This window comes from Carettochelys insculpta, chromosome 1 (assembly GCF_033958435.1).
Source record: "Carettochelys insculpta isolate YL-2023 chromosome 1, ASM3395843v1, whole genome shotgun sequence".
Classification (NCBI taxonomy): domain Eukaryota; kingdom Metazoa; phylum Chordata; order Testudines; family Carettochelyidae; genus Carettochelys; species Carettochelys insculpta.
This window is the reverse complement of record NC_134137.1, coordinates 179,105,791-179,123,214: the sequence shown is the minus strand read 5'-3', so window position 1 is coordinate 179,123,214 and position 17,424 is coordinate 179,105,791. Positions and strand designations below refer to the sequence as shown.

Sequence of the window (17,424 nt, the reverse complement as noted above, 5' to 3'; positions counted from 1 at the left end):
TCCAAAGTTCATGTTGCAACCACAATCTCATTGTAAGTCTGATTTAGTTCTGTTGTTATTCTGAAGTAAGGGGAAAAAAAGCAAAGCAAAGACCACAGCATGTCCCTCCTGTTTTCAAGTGGTTAGGGTTAATTCTCTAGAACATTGACATTTTTATTGGTATTGTTGGTTTGGCTCTGCCCCAGCAAACATGTCAACTTACTATTGTGAAAAGGAAAATATGAGAATTGACAATTTTCTGTCTGCTCCTTGGGTACGAGTCTTGTGCTTGGGAGACACTGCTGGTCCTGAAAGCATTCTTAGTAGTGTGCCTGCCCAAGTGTTTCTAGCTCTGGCAGGTTGACAGATCCTGGACCTTAAAATCATATAATCTTGATTACCATCTTGGTTCCCCGGCCCCACTTCAACTTCAAGGTGATATTTGCAGCCAATGTACCATAGGATGATGGGAGATGCTGGCAAGTCAAATTTAAGTCTCAATTTAAATCTCATCAAGAGAAGCTTTTACAAAAACAAAACAAACAAACCCCCCGTTCCTATGATGAACAGACATCACCGTGACTTTAAAGATTTCCTATAAAAACATAACTCCCTCCCACAAACATTCATGTTTGAGGCTAGGATTCTGCACATCCTTGCTATAAGCACAGTGCATTGAGCAAGGCTCTTTGTGCTTCAGTGAAAATGCAAACTTAGCAACATATGAGCATAGGTAAGGCTAAGCATTAGGGAGGGACAGTGCTCCAGAATGGGTACTGATGTGCCTCTCATGTTACATGCCCATGTACAGAGATTAAAAAAAAAGGTGTGAAGGGAAGTGGGACTAGCTGTGCCTGGAAGCCTACGGAAGGGTGAGCTCAAGAGGCCGTTAGCTATGTCCTAGCATAATTTTATGCATGTGAATGAAGTTTTGAACTAATGTTTCCTTTTTGAAGTTGCACGCTGATTACAAAGTATTTCTTTCCAAGCCCCGCAGGCCTCAAGACACATTTTTATGGTCCCCTCTGTACTGCAGTGCTTATTTTGAGACTGGTCCAGATCTGGACATAGCAAGGCTCTGCCTTGGAACAGTGTAATTTTCAATTCCTACAACACTCTGCCCTGCACTACAAGAAACCCCTCCAGATACATTTATTCAGACAGCAGTAATGCAAGCTAGTTTCATACAGATGGGGACATTTGAACTGATCTAATTAATCATGCCATAAACACAAAGGCCACATCTACACTGCAGCGATCTTTTGTGAGATGATCTTACAGAAGAGCTCTTCTGGAAGACCTTCTTTCGAAAGAGTGCGTCCACACACAAAAAAGTGGATTGAAAGATTGAGCCGGTCTTTCAATGGAGAGTGTTCACATAGCCCCTGCTTTGTCAAAAGAACGGGCCAGGGATGTAAAAATCCAACGCCATGAGGACCTGCTCTTTTGAAAAAAGGGCCTGTAGAGCGTCTACACACACTTTTTTCAAAAGAAGTTTTGAAAGGGGGTGTTCTTCCTGACCTGAGAGTGGCAGAAGGCGTCCGGAAGAAAAGCTGTGTTCTCTTGATTTCAGACCAAAAGAGCTCATCATGTGTGCAGACACTACATGTGTTCTTTCAAAAAAGGGCCTGATTTTCTAAAAGAACTTGCTAGTGTAGACGTGGCTAAAGAGTGAGAGGTACATAAAAATAAGGTAAGTTTCAATACTTCCTCAATTGCCTGAATGTTATAAGAGACACTGAATATAATTAGACAGTGGAGGGATTTTTCAGCCTAATTAATAGTGATGTGATATGGCTTAGGAAAACAGAGGTTTACACAGAAGCCTTTTATAATGCATGCTCTGAGTGGCCACTCTTCACTGCATTGACTGGGGCTGGATTGGGCCTAGATAAATAAACAGTTAGCTGAATTTTATTCAACTATCTAAAGCAGCATTGTAGCTATCAAACATATGTAGCAGTTCATACAGGTCAGAAATCCTTGATGTGATATCAAACTATAGCACTTTATATCAAATAAAATAAGTAGTTTGTTCTTTTATATACCACAGATTACATGGCAATAATGAGATTTATATTTCTCTGAGGAAAGGAAATTTGACCTCTTAGTACTACGTGTACAGAAGTTCCTCATTTATACTACTCTATACATTTGATTTCCCTATGACAAATTGAAATTCTAAACACAAAGACTTTCAGACATTTGAGTTGTGCAGATACATTGGTAGCGTCAGTGTGTTTCTTTACTTCCTCTCTTAAATGCAAAATCTTATTAAATATTAACTATTATACCAACTAAGCAATTGATCTGAACCAGCAGGTAGATCTGCAGGATGACACTGTTTCTTAGAACTCTATCAGATGTGTATTCAAAAAAAACTAAGCCTGCTTGCAAGATCTGAACACAACCAGGTAATTGTGCTTGCAGAGCTGGTATTTGCATATACAAATACCTGCTTTGCATGCACAGTTGCTGGTTTTCCAGAGATGTTTCTCAGGAACAACCTAGGCACCCATTTTTAAAAGAAAGTACACAACACCACTACCTTCCCCCATACACAAAGTCCTCTGTGTTTCAAAGGCTGGCCTCATCCTAAAACACATTGGGGCCCCAGCTTCAACATGGCATACATTAATACAGCTGCATATGCTGATTTATGCCTGCCAAGGATCTGGCCCATAATTGCAGGCTACTGTTAAGAATAAAAGACAGATGAAAGCCTGAGAGTTTTCTAGCCTACTATATTTAGTCACTTAAACCTCACCATTTTTCCAACACTCAGTAAATAACCCTGGTTTGCAAGGATTACCCTCTAGTGGGTGTTCGTGTCTTTCTGTTCTCCTCTCCTGGGATGGCTTCTCTTACGCAACAGTTAGAACCTGTGCCAAAAGTGCAGAGGGAATAAAAGAAGGAAACCACAAACCTCAACTTACATTGGGGCATTTTGATAAAAAAATAGGAAAATCCTACACTAAGGGTAGTGACTGAGGTTAATTGTTGCCCATGGGAATAAGCAGCGCATGTGCTGTGCAAGCATCTGATGACTGTACAGCTGTTTTTTTTAAACTCTGCTTGTGTGAAATTTGTGGATTTGTCCTTACGGATATCAAATCATTCATCTTCTATTCTTACTTAACACTTTAAAAAATTGGCAAGAATGGCTGTCTGTGAAAATGTGCGCCCCGGTGAAGTAAATTCCATCTTTTGGCTTGAAGGGCTGTTTTCAACAGTTACAGTTTCCCTAAGTTATAAACCAGCATGAGGCACAAAAACAGAGCAGAAAAAGAACAGCCGTTTGTCATCTTTCTGCAAAAAACATATATATATATTTTTGCTTTTGTCTGCCAACTTTGAAAATCTAGCCCCGGGGCAGCTTGGTTTCTAAAGTTAAAATTCTATGGGCATCTGAAAGTCAAAATGACCAGGAAATACTGTGTAATGTATGCCCTGTTCTCTCTTTACCCAATATCTCTCTGGTCTTGTGTACTACACAGCACTTACCCGAGTTTGCTGCCTTCAAGTTCAGAGCACTTTAATACTTTTCTGAGCAACACAATACACAGCTGCAGAACAAAGCTCTAGGGAAACATATTTGAAATTGTGAGTGGTATAGCCTTAGCTCAAAACACATCCATCGTACCCAATGAATCTTATTCTTTGCTGCCCTTCATCTGACAAGGTAATGAACTCCTCCCTGTTTTAATATGGGATTTCACACCTGCATTAATATTGTTGCCATATGACTTACTTCTGGGTTCTCGAGGTCCATCCACCGTTATCTTGATGGCTCTGTGATATGTGGCTACTTGTGGAGGGTTTGTAAAGACTGTGATGGTCAGGGTGAAGCTCTTCCCTGCAACAGGAAAGCACATTGCTCTCTTACTGATAATTACAACCCAACCATACATTGAGCAAGTCCGTAGCTGTCATTTTCAGCAGCTCAGTAACAACAACATCACATCCCAATCTCTTTGTGTTACGTATGTGCCCACAGAGTGCAGAATTTCACATCCACATCAGGGCAAACCGAGGCTGTGTACACTCCATATATGGCTACTGCTGCAAGCATGTATAATAAATTGACTTACATTTAATGCTATTTATACTTCGTAAAATACACTTTTCTGCTAGACAATTATATTTTAAAGTATTGCACTACCACTTGTAAATTATCTGTGTTTGTTAAGGGCGTTAGCTCACAGAGCCCTGTTATGTCATGGCTAAGTTGCAAAACAGCCTACCTAATTGGAACACACAATTCTCATTAAAATCCCAGGTGGATAGTTCAAGCTAGTGTTAGATTAATTCCACGACATAAACAGAAGTCCTTTAAAATACAGAAAAATCTACTACTATCGCTCCCAGAAATCAGAGAGGACAGATTAAAAAAAATCTCAGTAGTTTTTCTAAAGAGTTAAATTAAAGAGTTCCATGAAGACATAATTGAGATTTTACTGTTCTGGATCTACTCCACTTACTGTCCCTCCTCCTCCCCCCCACCCCGCATGTTTTAACCTGCACAAGAATATTTTATATGAATTCATTTTGGTTTTGTTTTCTGGTTTTTTTTTTTAAATACTACCCCATTGTGAGGAGAAAAAATGATTTCCTGGAGTTCTATGGAATGTTTCAGTAGGACATTATGGTGGATTTCACTATAATTCAAAGGCAAGTCTTTTCAGATATAACATGTGCATACCATAGTTTTGAGTTCTGAAAAGCACAGGTTGTACCTCTCCAATCCGGTGCTCTCTCATCTGGTGACATCTGTGGTCTGACAGGATGAGAGAGTACCAGGCAAGGGCCGGTGCAGGAGCCCTGCCTTCCCCATGAGAGTGGGGCTGAGAGCAGAGGCCTGAGCAACAGCCCACCCCTGCCCCACATCAACTCAGGGGCCAGAGCCCCTGCATGCCCCATGCAAGCCAGGGAAGAGCAGGAGTCCCTGCCTACCCCGCAGGGCCAAAGAACAAAGCCAGAGTTCCCTAGCTGCCCCACAGCTGCATGAGATGGGAGTCAGTGGAAGCTGGAGCAGGAGCCCCTCACCTGTCCTGCGGGGCTAGGGGACAGAGCTGGAATGCCCAGGCTACCCCACGGCAGCTGGAGGGCAGGGGCCAGAGCTCAGATGGGGTAGGAGTTCTGGAGGAGGGAAGCTGGTGGCTGGCATTGCAGCAGCCCCAGGAGCGCAGGCCTCTCTGGGGGCAGAAGCCCTGGACCTCTCCTCATCTGGCAAATTCTCACCTGTCAGGTTCCGACTGTGCCAGAGAAGGGAGGTGCATCCTGTACTATTTTGCTGGTTCAAATGCAGATAAGAAGTTATGCTGTGTTCCCTCGTAATTATAATGAATTTAAATATTTCTGCTCCTGTTTTGGTTTTAACTCCTTTTACACTCCTTTGTAACACTTCTACTTCCCTCGTGTACTTCAGATTATCTAGTTATTGCATGGGTGGCATGTAGATTGTTTAACTATTATTTTAGCATTTATAGAAAGAAATAAAAGGCAGACAATACTAGCTATAGCCAGTTTTTGTTTAATTACCTGAATGTCATGGGGGACATGGATAATCACAGAATTTTCCAGAAACACGACCCTGATTTGGACAATGGGGAGTTTTGGATAATTGAGATTATACTTGCACAGGCATGTGCTGTGCGAACTTTCCCACACACCTCTACAAAAAAAGTCTTCATGGCCAATCTCCAACATTCCTGTCATCCAAGTCTCAGGCTTCTTTCATGAAAGCTTCCAATTATTGTACTTTGCTTTGTTTATCTAGGTATACTTCCATTTGTGATGAGAATAAGACAGTTTCACTTGCAATATACATTGTATCGGAATTCGTTCTTATCTGTATACCATTAATGGTTTCTGTCTTCACAAAGTGCCTGTGAATTAGGATGGAGCAGTAAAGCACAGGTTAAATGAGAGCTTGTTTAAAAAGTGCAGCCACGTGCTCTACAAGGGTGTGAATTCGAGAACATACCGATGTGCTGTGCACTACCTAGCCCACGTAAAGCCTGCTGACGCACACTAAAAGTTCCCTCAGGCCTGCTAATGTAGTTCCTTTCCACGCAGCAGTACATTCATGTGCTCCAGGGAAATGTTGGACATGCCAGCAGGCTCCCCATGGGCCAGTTGATACACAGTATGACGATGTGCTTTAGTATTCCAACCCACTAGTAGACAAGCCTGAAGCATCTTAGCCAATGTCACATACGAAATCTGTAGCTGAGCCAGGAACTAAAACTCAAGTCAGCGGCATCATAGTCCACTGCATTCCAAATACTACTGCTGCCTCTGCTGAAAAGTAACTCCAAGCATTGAGAGGAGCTGGAAAGGTGACAATAAAGCCACCTTTGAGCTATGCCTCAAGACTACCGACCCCAGGCCTAGCTCTACTCAGTCAGCCTGAAGGCCAAGGCATTTCTGACATTTTTCTAAAAACTGAAGACCCCCGACTTACACGATTTTGACTTGCGTATTTCTGGCAAAGATGCAAGTTGACATCATGAGTGGTAGGGAGTTGGAAACCAGGTGGCCACATGGCTCCCAGCTCCCTTCAGCTTGCACTGACCATCACTGGTCAGTTCCTAGCTCCAATGAGTGGCAGGGAGCTGGGAACCCAGCGGCAGACTAGCTACCTGCTCCCCTGTGCTTGCATGAGCTGGGAAACTGATTAGCACTGCTGTGCCTGACTCAGCTGCTCACAACTCCCAGGAGCCAGAAAACTGACCAGTGCTGCTCTGCCTGGCTCTGAGCTCCCTGCTGCTCACGGGAGCAGAGAGGCAGGCTCAGCCAAGACCAAGGGACCCGAAGGCAACAGGGGCCCTCCCCAACCGGTCCCGACTTACAAGAACTTTGACTTACGCGTGGTTGCCCACGAACACACCCAACACGTAAGTCAGGGGTCTACTGCACCGGATTGTCTGACAGATCATGATAATTGTGTTAGCATTCTCAGCCTTTTGTAATGAGTGATCAAAAATAACTATGCAAAGCTTCCCAAGAAAATTAACACCAAAAACATGAGCTTTTTAATTAATATTAAAGGGATATCAGTAAGCCACAGAACATATCCAGCTTCTTTGAGAAAATATTTTACCTGCTGTTATTAGAAGTACCACCTAAAATGCCAGTAATGCAGAGATGAGAGAAAATAATACTTTTTTATTTATTAATTATTTCTCTTTAGCCATAATGTTTCCAGTTTATTTACTTGGGACATTTGACAACACTTAATGAGGCATTTTCATGTTTCCTTACTATGCTCAATCAGTACCCTCTGTTTTTTCAGTAGGTTTTTCACCCAGCACAAGGAATGAGAAAAATATTTTTAACAGTTAAATATAATATTATCATAAAAATTACCATAAAGAATCAGGGCCAGGTGCAATACTTGTTACCTTACGTCCACTAAAGATCACCCCAGGGTTACACTCACATGCATTTTATCAAATGCCACTACTGGATTAAGAAAAATGGGAACTAGCTTCCAAGCACAACCCACACACACTCATACCCTCCTGCACTCATACACTTATGCGGGCGAACTCACACAGGGGAAGAGTTGCACAGAGACAGCAGAGGAAGCCAAGGCATAGTGGGTCCAGTGTGTCTACCTGCAGTCAGGAATCTGGGGCAGCGAGCTGATCGTAGGACCCCCTTGTCAGTTCATGCTCTCTTGTCAGCGTAGAACTCAGAAGCAGTCAGTGCCATCCACCCTGGGGAAAGGAGGGGCTCAGGCCTCGGGCCCTGGGCCTCCTCTTGCCTTCCCAGCGAACTGAGACTAACTCCTGAAGAGTGGTGATGGCAAGAAGAACTTGTATAGCTTTGCACTCATCTTTTTATATGTTTCAGTCCAATAGCTCTGGTCCTGTCCCACTATCCCAGGTATCTGTATGACCATGAGTCATAAGCTAACAGCAGATGGGACTTTGATCTTCTCTTGATGGGGCCTCTTTCGCTTTCTTGAGTAGGTCTTTTGCAGGGCTCAGCTCTGATTATTCTCTGGCCATCCAGGTGCTGCTGGCAGCTGGTCGTCCAGACAGGCTGGCTTTGGGAGCTGATTCCATTGCACACACACCCACAGACACACTCTCCTCACTCACACAAAGGAAAGCTCACTTCAGAGAAAACAATTTCTTTTACAAAGGAACAGCCAGGCTTTCTTACAGACTTATGGTATCTATGAACAATTTCTTACTAATATATAACACTTAATATAGACTTAGCAGCTGCTCCAAAACAAAGCTTACAGAAAGTTACAGGGCTTACATCATCATTGTACTAGACTGAGTGGAGGTTTTATACACAATATTTGCAACTGCTCTGAAGATATTCCTCAACATTTACTAGATTTCAAAATAATGGTGCCTGTTGTGACACAATTTGGCCAAAAAGCAGGAAGATTCTCTGTTACCTTTTATTGCTTATAGACATCTGCTCATTAACCACATGCTGGTTAACCACAGGACTACATGAGCGTATGCCTATGTGTCACTTACTGTTGCTCTTGGACAATTCCACTATGTCCAATTCCTTCTGGCCATTTTGTTTAATTTGCATGTAGTTTTTCTCCTTTAACAACACATGTATTAACTCTCTGTTTGGTTCAGGTAGAATTAGCTAGAAATGTATCCAAATTAATTTTACCTGAACCAACCAGCCATAGAGTGAATACACATTCATAAAGATCTTAGAATGTGTGATAAACCACAGCCAGTTTTCCCCAGTACACAGCCCTTTGTTAGCTAATGGGATGAGATGATGAGACTCCTGTTTTAGATAATCTACAAACCACAAAGATCCCACATGAATACACTAGGGATCATGCACACATTATATGTGGTAATTAACATTGGAAATTATTGTGTGTATGTGGGTGTATTGGGTGAAAACAGTGAAGTGATCTCATACGAGATCCTTATCTTTAACACTGCTTATGCCTCTCCACCTGTAATTATTCAAAGCAGCTCCTAACATCAAGGATGCTGCAGCTCCTGGTTCCAAGAATAAAACTTTCAGGAATATGGGGATTTTTCAGCAGAGGGCCCTTGGCCTTTGAATATACTCCCAGCAACAACAATATAAACCCAAGTTTTGCATCGTTAAAGGTACAGTGCAAGAGTCACTGTTTCAGTCAATCAGATCTTTCCCCCAATATTAGGGAAGCACAACAGCTTGGCAATGTTTCTCCTGCAAGATCCCCACCACAATTCATTTCTGGTGGGGGAAGAAAAAAACACTCACCACCACCACCGATTTAACATGGGGAAGAGAAGTAGCTGCACTCCTGGACGGCAGGGAGTCCAGGAGTACCTTGAGGGGTGCATTAGAAACTACACAGAAATGCTCTCTCAGGCCACTGGTGAATAAAATGTCACCGAAAAAGATACATTTTTTTTAAAATCTCCTAAACTTCACAGCCCGATGGTCCAAAGTGCACTGCTCTGCCAGACAGGCCTCCATACCTGTGCCCTGAGCTCACTCTGTCGGGCCTGGCAGGGATTAGAAATGCAGTAAGAATGCAGTAAGCTCAGATCCTGAGAGAAATGGGACACCTGAAGCGGCCTCCCTGCACACCCCCTGGAAGATACTCAATATAGTGTGCAAGGGCTCTTCAGGGAGCTGCATTCCAGACTGTTCAGCTGGAGAAAGTGTTGCTGTAATCTGGGACCTTTGCAGCTTTGGAGAGGGCACAAAATCAAGATGGGAAAATAGAGAACTCTCCACAACAACCCAGTCACATGCAAAAAAGTTCGGTATGTTGCACCAGCCATTCCTGTGAGATGTAATTCCAAAAATGAGATGGCTGTGTGGATGGGAAGCATTTTTAGCATGTGTGTAGATGCAAAACAGCACATCCAAGCAAAACACAGGGAATGGTAAACAGAAAGTAGCACTGAAGATGTGGCCAGCAGGGCTCACCAGATTAAAGGAGAGTTCTTTTCTTCCTTTGTGTGCTGTGGTTATAGGAGAGGAGTCAGAGGTGGGGTGGGGTGATGAAAGAAGGTACTTTAGCATCCACATACCATATCTTAAGTGCCTCATTCCATTTTTATTCAGGCCTTTCTCAGGTCAACCAATGCCAGCATGTATCTGAATGAAGACTGAACAAAACTGTAGCAAAAGCTTCAGGACTGGTCTAATAAGGTGGGAAAGGGGAAAAACAAACTAACAAACAAACCCCAATAGAGGCTTTTTTTCTTGTTCAAAAAGAGGTAGGTAAATTCATGGAAGACAGATCTATCAATGGCTATTAGCCAGGATGGGTAGGAACAGTGTCCCTAGCTTCTGTTTGACAGAGGCTGGAAAGGGTGACAGGGGAGGGATCACTTGATGATTACCTGTTTTGTCTACTCCCTCTGGGGCATCTGGCATCGGCCACTGTCAGAAGACAGGATACTGAGCTAGATGGACCTTTGGTATGAACCAGTGTGGTCATTCTTATGTTCTTAGCTGATTATATGCTTATGATAGCTAGATGCTGCCTTCGAATTTCTGTTGTCATAGAATATTATTTGTTTTCTTAAGTAACTACAATTTATTTTAACAAGCTAGAAAAAAAGTAAAAAAGGGAAAGGAGCCAAGAATGTTTGCTCTGACAAGGCCGAGCAATATGGATGAAAAAATATAATTCACAAATACACAGTACAATACAAATGCTATTATGGCTAATTCTGTCAGGTCCAAAAAAGATTTCCACATTGTAGTAAAAGAAATTATGTTACAATATTTTCTGCTTCTGTTTTTTCAGATTTATGTGTTCCTCTGATTTTATTAAACCACGATAAATTATTATTTTATATCTTTCCAACCTCTTATGACCACTTCTCTGGATAGCTGTGAAAGTGTCAATGTAAAGATGTCTCCTTTTTTGTATAATAAGTAGTCATATAAGTTATATATATACAGACAAACATGAACACACAAACACACACACACAACGGCCGTGTCTACACTAGCCCCAAACTTCGAAATGGCCACGCAAATGGCCATTTTGAAGTTTACTAATGAAGCGCTGAAATGCATATTCAGCGCTTCATTAGCATGCGGGCGGCAGCGGCGCTTCGAAATTGACGCGCCTCACTGCCGTGCGGCTCGTCCCGACAGGGCTCCTTTTTGAAAGGACCCCGCCTACTTCGAAGTCCCCTTATTCCTATCAGCTCGTGGGAATAAGGGGACTTCGAAGTAGGCGGGGTCCTTTCGAAAAGGAGCCCCGTTGGGATGAGCCGCGCGGTGGCAAGAAGCGTCAATTTCAAAGCGCTGCGGCCGCCCACATGCTAATGAAGCGCTGAATATGCATTTCAGCGCTTCATTAGTAAACTTCGAAATGGCCATTTGCGTGGCCATTTCGAAGTTTGGGGCTAGCGTAGACATAGCCAACATTAATAACCATACGTAAGGGAAACATTTTGCCACTATTACTACTCAGGCTGAGTAATAGCTAACTATTTGAATAACTCCGTTGAAATCAATGGCATGAGTATGAATAGTAGAACCTGGCTGTCAATTAGCTGTTGATTAGTGCATTTTTAATGCTTCCCTGAACTGTGTGACAGTCTAGGAGAAACTAAACATAGTAAAAGCCTGTCCTCAGATGTCTGTCTTGTTCCTGTTCTTTTTCATGAAAGTTTCCTACAGCTAAGGACACATGGTGTTTCATTCAGTGGGCAGCTTATAGAACAATTATAGTTAAAGTAGGAGATATTAAAGAGTTAACTTGTGTTAATCATGTATCAAAATATATTCAAGTGCAAGAGAAACTACAATAACTGCATATGCTACTATGCGGTACCTGTTGTCAAATACAGAATTTTTAATGGTGACCACTGGACTGTAGGCCAAAATTGAGGCTAAGAGTACAATGGATATGCCTCAAAAGCTTTCTACAAATACTTATCTGCACCTAGAAATCCAATAACTGGGTGCACAAACAGGTCATTGTACTTAAAATGGAAAAGTTTTTTTCACCTGAAAATAGAGGGGGGTGTGTGACATGGGATTTTGAGGATGCAGCTACTACACCTTTCCAGCTAAGTAATCTCATCCATTTGATTTTTGGTTATATACTCCAACATTGCTGGATAATTGCAAGAGTCTCACTAGACCAAGTTCTTGCTTCTACATTTACCTCTGTAGGATGATATTCTATTCCCAATTAAATCAATAGGTGGTTTTCTATTGACTCCAGTAGGGTCAGGATTTTACTCACAGGGCCAAATCCTACACTGCTCTAAACAAGAACCATAGAGTTTAACTTATTGTGTGATAAGATTCAGAATCACCTTGAACTCTAATGGCTCAGCAGCATAGACCACTAGTAATTTGGTGCAACTCAGCTACTGGCTTCCACCTTTTGCTTTAATATCTGGTCCCGGAAGCAGTACCTAAGGTGTGTCTACCCTGAAGCCGGAGGGTACCTAGTTTGCAGAGTCAGACCCATACTACTTCTGATCAGGCAGGGTGCTAAACGTATAGTGTGGCACAAGTAGTGAGAGGGGCTGGCAGCCCTGAGTGTGCACCCAGGCTCTCACATGAGACGGTATGTGGGGGTGGGGGGGCGGCGGGGAAGAGAGTAGCTCAACGCATGGCTGCTGCTACACCCCTTCTTTTGGTATATTAGTTCAGAACTCGGGTAGCTTTGCCTCAAGCTGGAATTTATACCTTCCAGCTCCTGTGTAGTCATAACCATACTGCTCAACAGCTGATGCAAGTTGTACTCTCACATTTCCATCTCTGTGTACCCACCTTTCCAACAATGAGCAAATCAAATGCACTCTGGATTTACAATTAATTTGCCTATGTGTGGGATTAGATGGAGTTTCTCTTTTTTTTTTTCCAGAATGTGTGTGGGGTGGGACAGGGTTGTAATTGGATTTAAACATTGTCATTTTTTTGTTTTGTGTAGCAGAAATAGGTGTGTTTATCTCACTCTATTAGCAGCATGGTTTGTATAGTTAGTAACTGAATTCCAAAAGTGAAGGCCAGTGATATTAAAAGGGTGCACCACCAACCTATCTGGGTCCTAGAATCCAATTTACCTAAAAAAATACATTACACATGCAGTGAGGATTTTTGTTAGTGCTACGTTTTAAGACATCCTCCCCACTACACTGAATTTTTTTAAATGCACAGTTTTGACATTAAAACTAATAGATCCATATCTCAGGCCCAGTCAACTGCTTTTTCAGCCCTCGAGACAACTTAGAGCAGATATAAGGCTCTAAAAATGTGCCTGGCTGCGCCCACGGCTCTGGAAGCTAGTCTGGCGAACAGATATTGCTGGCCTACAATAATACGTAAGTCACAGCTCTTTGCACCAAACATGTCCCTCCTGCTGCCTTAACTGTACACTACCCAAGAAATCCTCTTACTCTGGCAAATCCCCAAGTAGCTAGTTAAAATGGACTTTTTCCCCTTTACCCTGCAGTGGCAGAGTTGACAATCTGGCACTGTGTGTGAATGCCTCCTCTTTTCTTCAGAAGTAGCGCGGCAGACCAGGGCAGGGCACATTCCAACTAGCATAAGTGAGGGTGCTAGTGTATAAACAATAAATGGGACACGGTCAACTCAAATATCACAATTCAGGATAAACCCTTTCTTATTTCTGTAACAACAAATGCCCGAGGGTTTTATCCTGCAATTCTTGGAAGAGCAACCCTTTCTTACCTGAGTCAGAGCTGCTTTCCACTTATGAATAGTGACAGATTGTCTCTCTGTTTTTCAGTGGTTTACAGTTTCATTTGACAGTGTTCTATGTTGAGTCAGTTTCATTTCTGCATCCATGGTCAGTTTCACTTCCCAGTCTCATGCACTAGCATCAGATCACCTTCCTCTTTCACTGCTCAGGAAGGCCCTCTGCTCAAGTTGTCCCTGCCACTCTGAGAAAGTGTGGCACAGTGCAGATGGTGCTGCTGTGCCAGTGTTTGCTAGGGAGGGACTTGATCACCCTTTCCCATGTAAGGACTGAGATGATTCATTTATCGATTTTTAAATGCTGGCATTTTAAACCAAAGTGAATTCCATACAGCTTAATTTAATTCTGATTTTTTTAACATAACGTGGTTGTGGTTCTTGAATTTTGGAACAGGACAAGTAAATTGACTAGAGCAGAAATGTGGCTAATGCACAATTTCCACAGTGATCTAGATACCAAATGATGGTTGAAAGTAGACCCTGGATGGCTCTGCCATCACCATGTTCTTAGAGACTTCCCTCTTGCCACCCTGATTCCGGACCCATAGGTCTCACACATGATCTCCTCCCTTTTGCTCACTTAATTCCCCATAACCTCCTGCACTGTCCACGTACTAGCATCCTCGGTTATGCCAGCTGGGTAAATTCCACAGCCACTTATCAGGCGGCAGTCGGGGGAGGAAGGAAGTGTAACAGGAAGTAGCTGAGCCAGTGGGAGGAGATTGCACATGCGATCTTCAACTCTGGGACCACAGTGGCATTAAGGAAATCTCTGAGAACATGGTGATAGTAGAATAATCATCTTACATTGAATCATTGATTACCTATGTGGGATTACATCAACATTGATGGTACTCAAAGAACAAGCCATCAGGTAGCAACTTAAAAACTAACAAATGTATTAGGTCATGAGATTTCTTGGGTAAGACCCTCTTCTTCAGATGATTGAAGAAGTGGGTCTTCTTACCCATGAAAACTCCTGACCTAATACATTTGTTAGTTTCTAAGTTGCTACATGACTGCTTGTTCTTTGTGAACCTACAGACTAACACGGCTACCCTCTAAGACCATCCGTAGTACAGACCTCTCCCCCACAAAAGCAGTCTATCTTGAGATGACATCATGGCACTGGTCAAGTTCGTAGGCCAGGTTTTATTTTAGGGTAACTGCAGGAATTTGGCCAGCTGCATATATTTGGGAATTAGTCTCTTTAATTCGATGGCTGTGTCTACATTCAGTAAAAACTTCTAAATGGCCATGCTAATGGCCAGATCGAAGAATACTAATGAGGCGCTGAAATGCAGCATTTTGAAAGCGCTGCGTTTCACTCCTGCAGGGCTCTTCTACAGCCAGGGTCCTTTTCGAAAGGACCCCACCAACTTTGAAATCCCCTTAGTTCGATGAGCTCATTAGTATTTCAGTGCCTCATTAGTGTTCTTCCATCTGGCCATTAGCATGCCCATTTTGAAATTTGTACTAAGTGTAGATGTAGCCTATGTGTGTTTCAACTTTTAAGCATCACATCAATGTGATGTAGTGTACTATGTGTTGGAAGCAAGAATGAGGATGGAAACTGGAAAAAAAAAATCATGCTACCTTACAAAAACACCACATCTACTGAATGGGAATTTTGTGGAAGTGCTTTGTTAGACGGAGTGCCCTGCAGATCAAGTTTTCAGAGTGAATTAAAGCATTTAATCCAAAGAGCGAAAAAAGAGCTCTTCTGGGAGAAGCCAACCAGCCTTCGCCTGTAAGTGGAGACAATAATTACAGGACAGGAAGAAAGAGAAGCTGTTGGGTGCCCAACCTATGTGGCACAATGGCAGTACAAAGGGATTATATGGCTTTATAGGTAAAATGTAATGTTGATTGTTAAAAGTATTATGGGAAACTGAAAGGTATACGTGGACTACGTAAATATTTGCATGTTACTAAGGTTTGTAAAAGGGGTTTGGAGGGCTGAATGACAGAAGACTGATTTTTTTCCCCACAAAGATCATCCTGACATAATTCACCTCATTGCTTCCATTTCATAGCTTATTCTCTTCTCTACATACTGGTCCCATCTTTTTTAGTTATGGCCACCTACGCAGGGAGGAGTGTTGCTTTTTTAGACTCACACCCATCACAGTAGTCTACATATACACAGACCCTTTTGCTGCAAAAAGATTCTCATGCACTTCATAAACCAATAACTTGAAATCACTTAATGCACCAGTGAAATGCAGCCATCTCTCTGGTGGAATGCAGCAGCTGTTTAGCAGAGAGCCAGGATGCTACATTACAATTTAGAGTGAGGGGATAAAGAACTACAGTAAATTGAAATGGAGAGGAGAACTCAGGGATGCAGAATAAAATTATTTAAAATACTGTGTGGCCTTATCCTTCCAAAAAGTACATTGGGATCATTAATTCAAATAATAGGTATTAAAACCTTCTGTAACACTTCATAATTTCAAAATGTTAAAATGTTGTTACAACACTTCTTGAGGTAGAAATTATCTCTCTCATTTTATACGTGATGAGACACATACACTAGAAAGTTAAGCAATTTGCCCAAGGTCACAGAAAAGTCAATAGTAGTGGTGGAAATAGAACTCAGAAATTCCTGGATCCCAGACCTGTATGCACTAGAACATTTCTGGTCCTGGAAGAATGAGATTTTTAATTGTAAATGTCAGTAAACATCAATTTCACTATACACATGCAAACCGACAAAAATTCCACCTGTAATCATCAAAATACATAGCTAGGCAAAGTACAAAAAATGTTCTTGGAGAACGTTAGACTTTTGAATTAGGCTGGTTTACAAACAGCCTAGAAAATGAACAGAAAAAATAAGTACCATTTGTTGATTTAAGGATATTGAATTTGTATATTTTGACCCAGTATATTAATAATTTGTGTTAACCGTTTATAAAGCATTAAGTCTTTGAATCTCAATGTCTACTGTCACTAAATAATTCACCCTCATGTCTTCCCCACACACTTTCCCACTGCTCTGAACATTTAAATGGAAACAGATGTTAAAAAGTGATTAAAATAAATATTGACATTATTTATCAAAATTACATAAAAATGAATTGTGCGCAGCCTAAATATTGACCCTCTTTCACAATCATGTCTGGAAGGGCCTGAGTTTTCCAGGTAAGAGATGGCATTTTCAACATCTCAGCATATCCTATGACCTGCCTGGGGCACTTATTGTGTAATAGGTTAAAAAGAGTACAAGCTATTGATTCACCTGCTGAAATCCTTACTGATTTTGTCTTGGCTCCTTGCCCTTTTGTCTGCATTGGTTTTCACTTGGGACAAATCCCGATGCTGCCACCTGTTCCAACAGAGACTGGAAGGTCTGACCGCATTGGTGAATAGCTGCCAACTGGAACTGGCCACATTCCTCACCTGGTAAAATAAGGAAGCCTGGGAGCACCACATGGCTCCTGGCAGACATGTGAACAAAGAGAGTGTTGGTACCTGGGCTCCAGAAGAGAGCAGTGCGTGCACTCTGGATATAGCTGGCAAACGGACACTGTGTGTTTGTCAGCACTAGCTGACCAAGTGAGTGATCTCCAGTTCAGATGACCAGAGCAGTGGAGAAAGTGTAAAAAGGATGACCAGAGAGGTCAGTTCTGCGAGGACTTGCACAAGTGTGGAACAGTAACAGGAGGACTGCAACAAATTATCTGTCTTGGAAGCAGAATGCATCTACATTGGTTAACACCCATGGATACACACTCAGCA

At 42.2% G+C, this 17,424-nt stretch overlaps 1 protein-coding gene across 2 annotated transcripts in view; it reads right to left on the bottom strand.

Moving 5' to 3' along the window:
• RUNX1 (RUNX family transcription factor 1) overlaps positions 1–17,424 on the bottom strand; it is a 95,669-nt gene that overhangs the window by 58,389 nt on the left and 19,856 nt on the right. For both annotated transcript variants that reach the window (XM_074996400.1, XM_074996408.1), the window contains exon 3: positions 3,731–3,835. In XM_074996400.1, the coding sequence (XP_074852501.1) occupies positions 3,731–3,835 (105 nt within the window). The remainder of the gene's footprint in view (positions 1–3,730; positions 3,836–17,424) is intronic.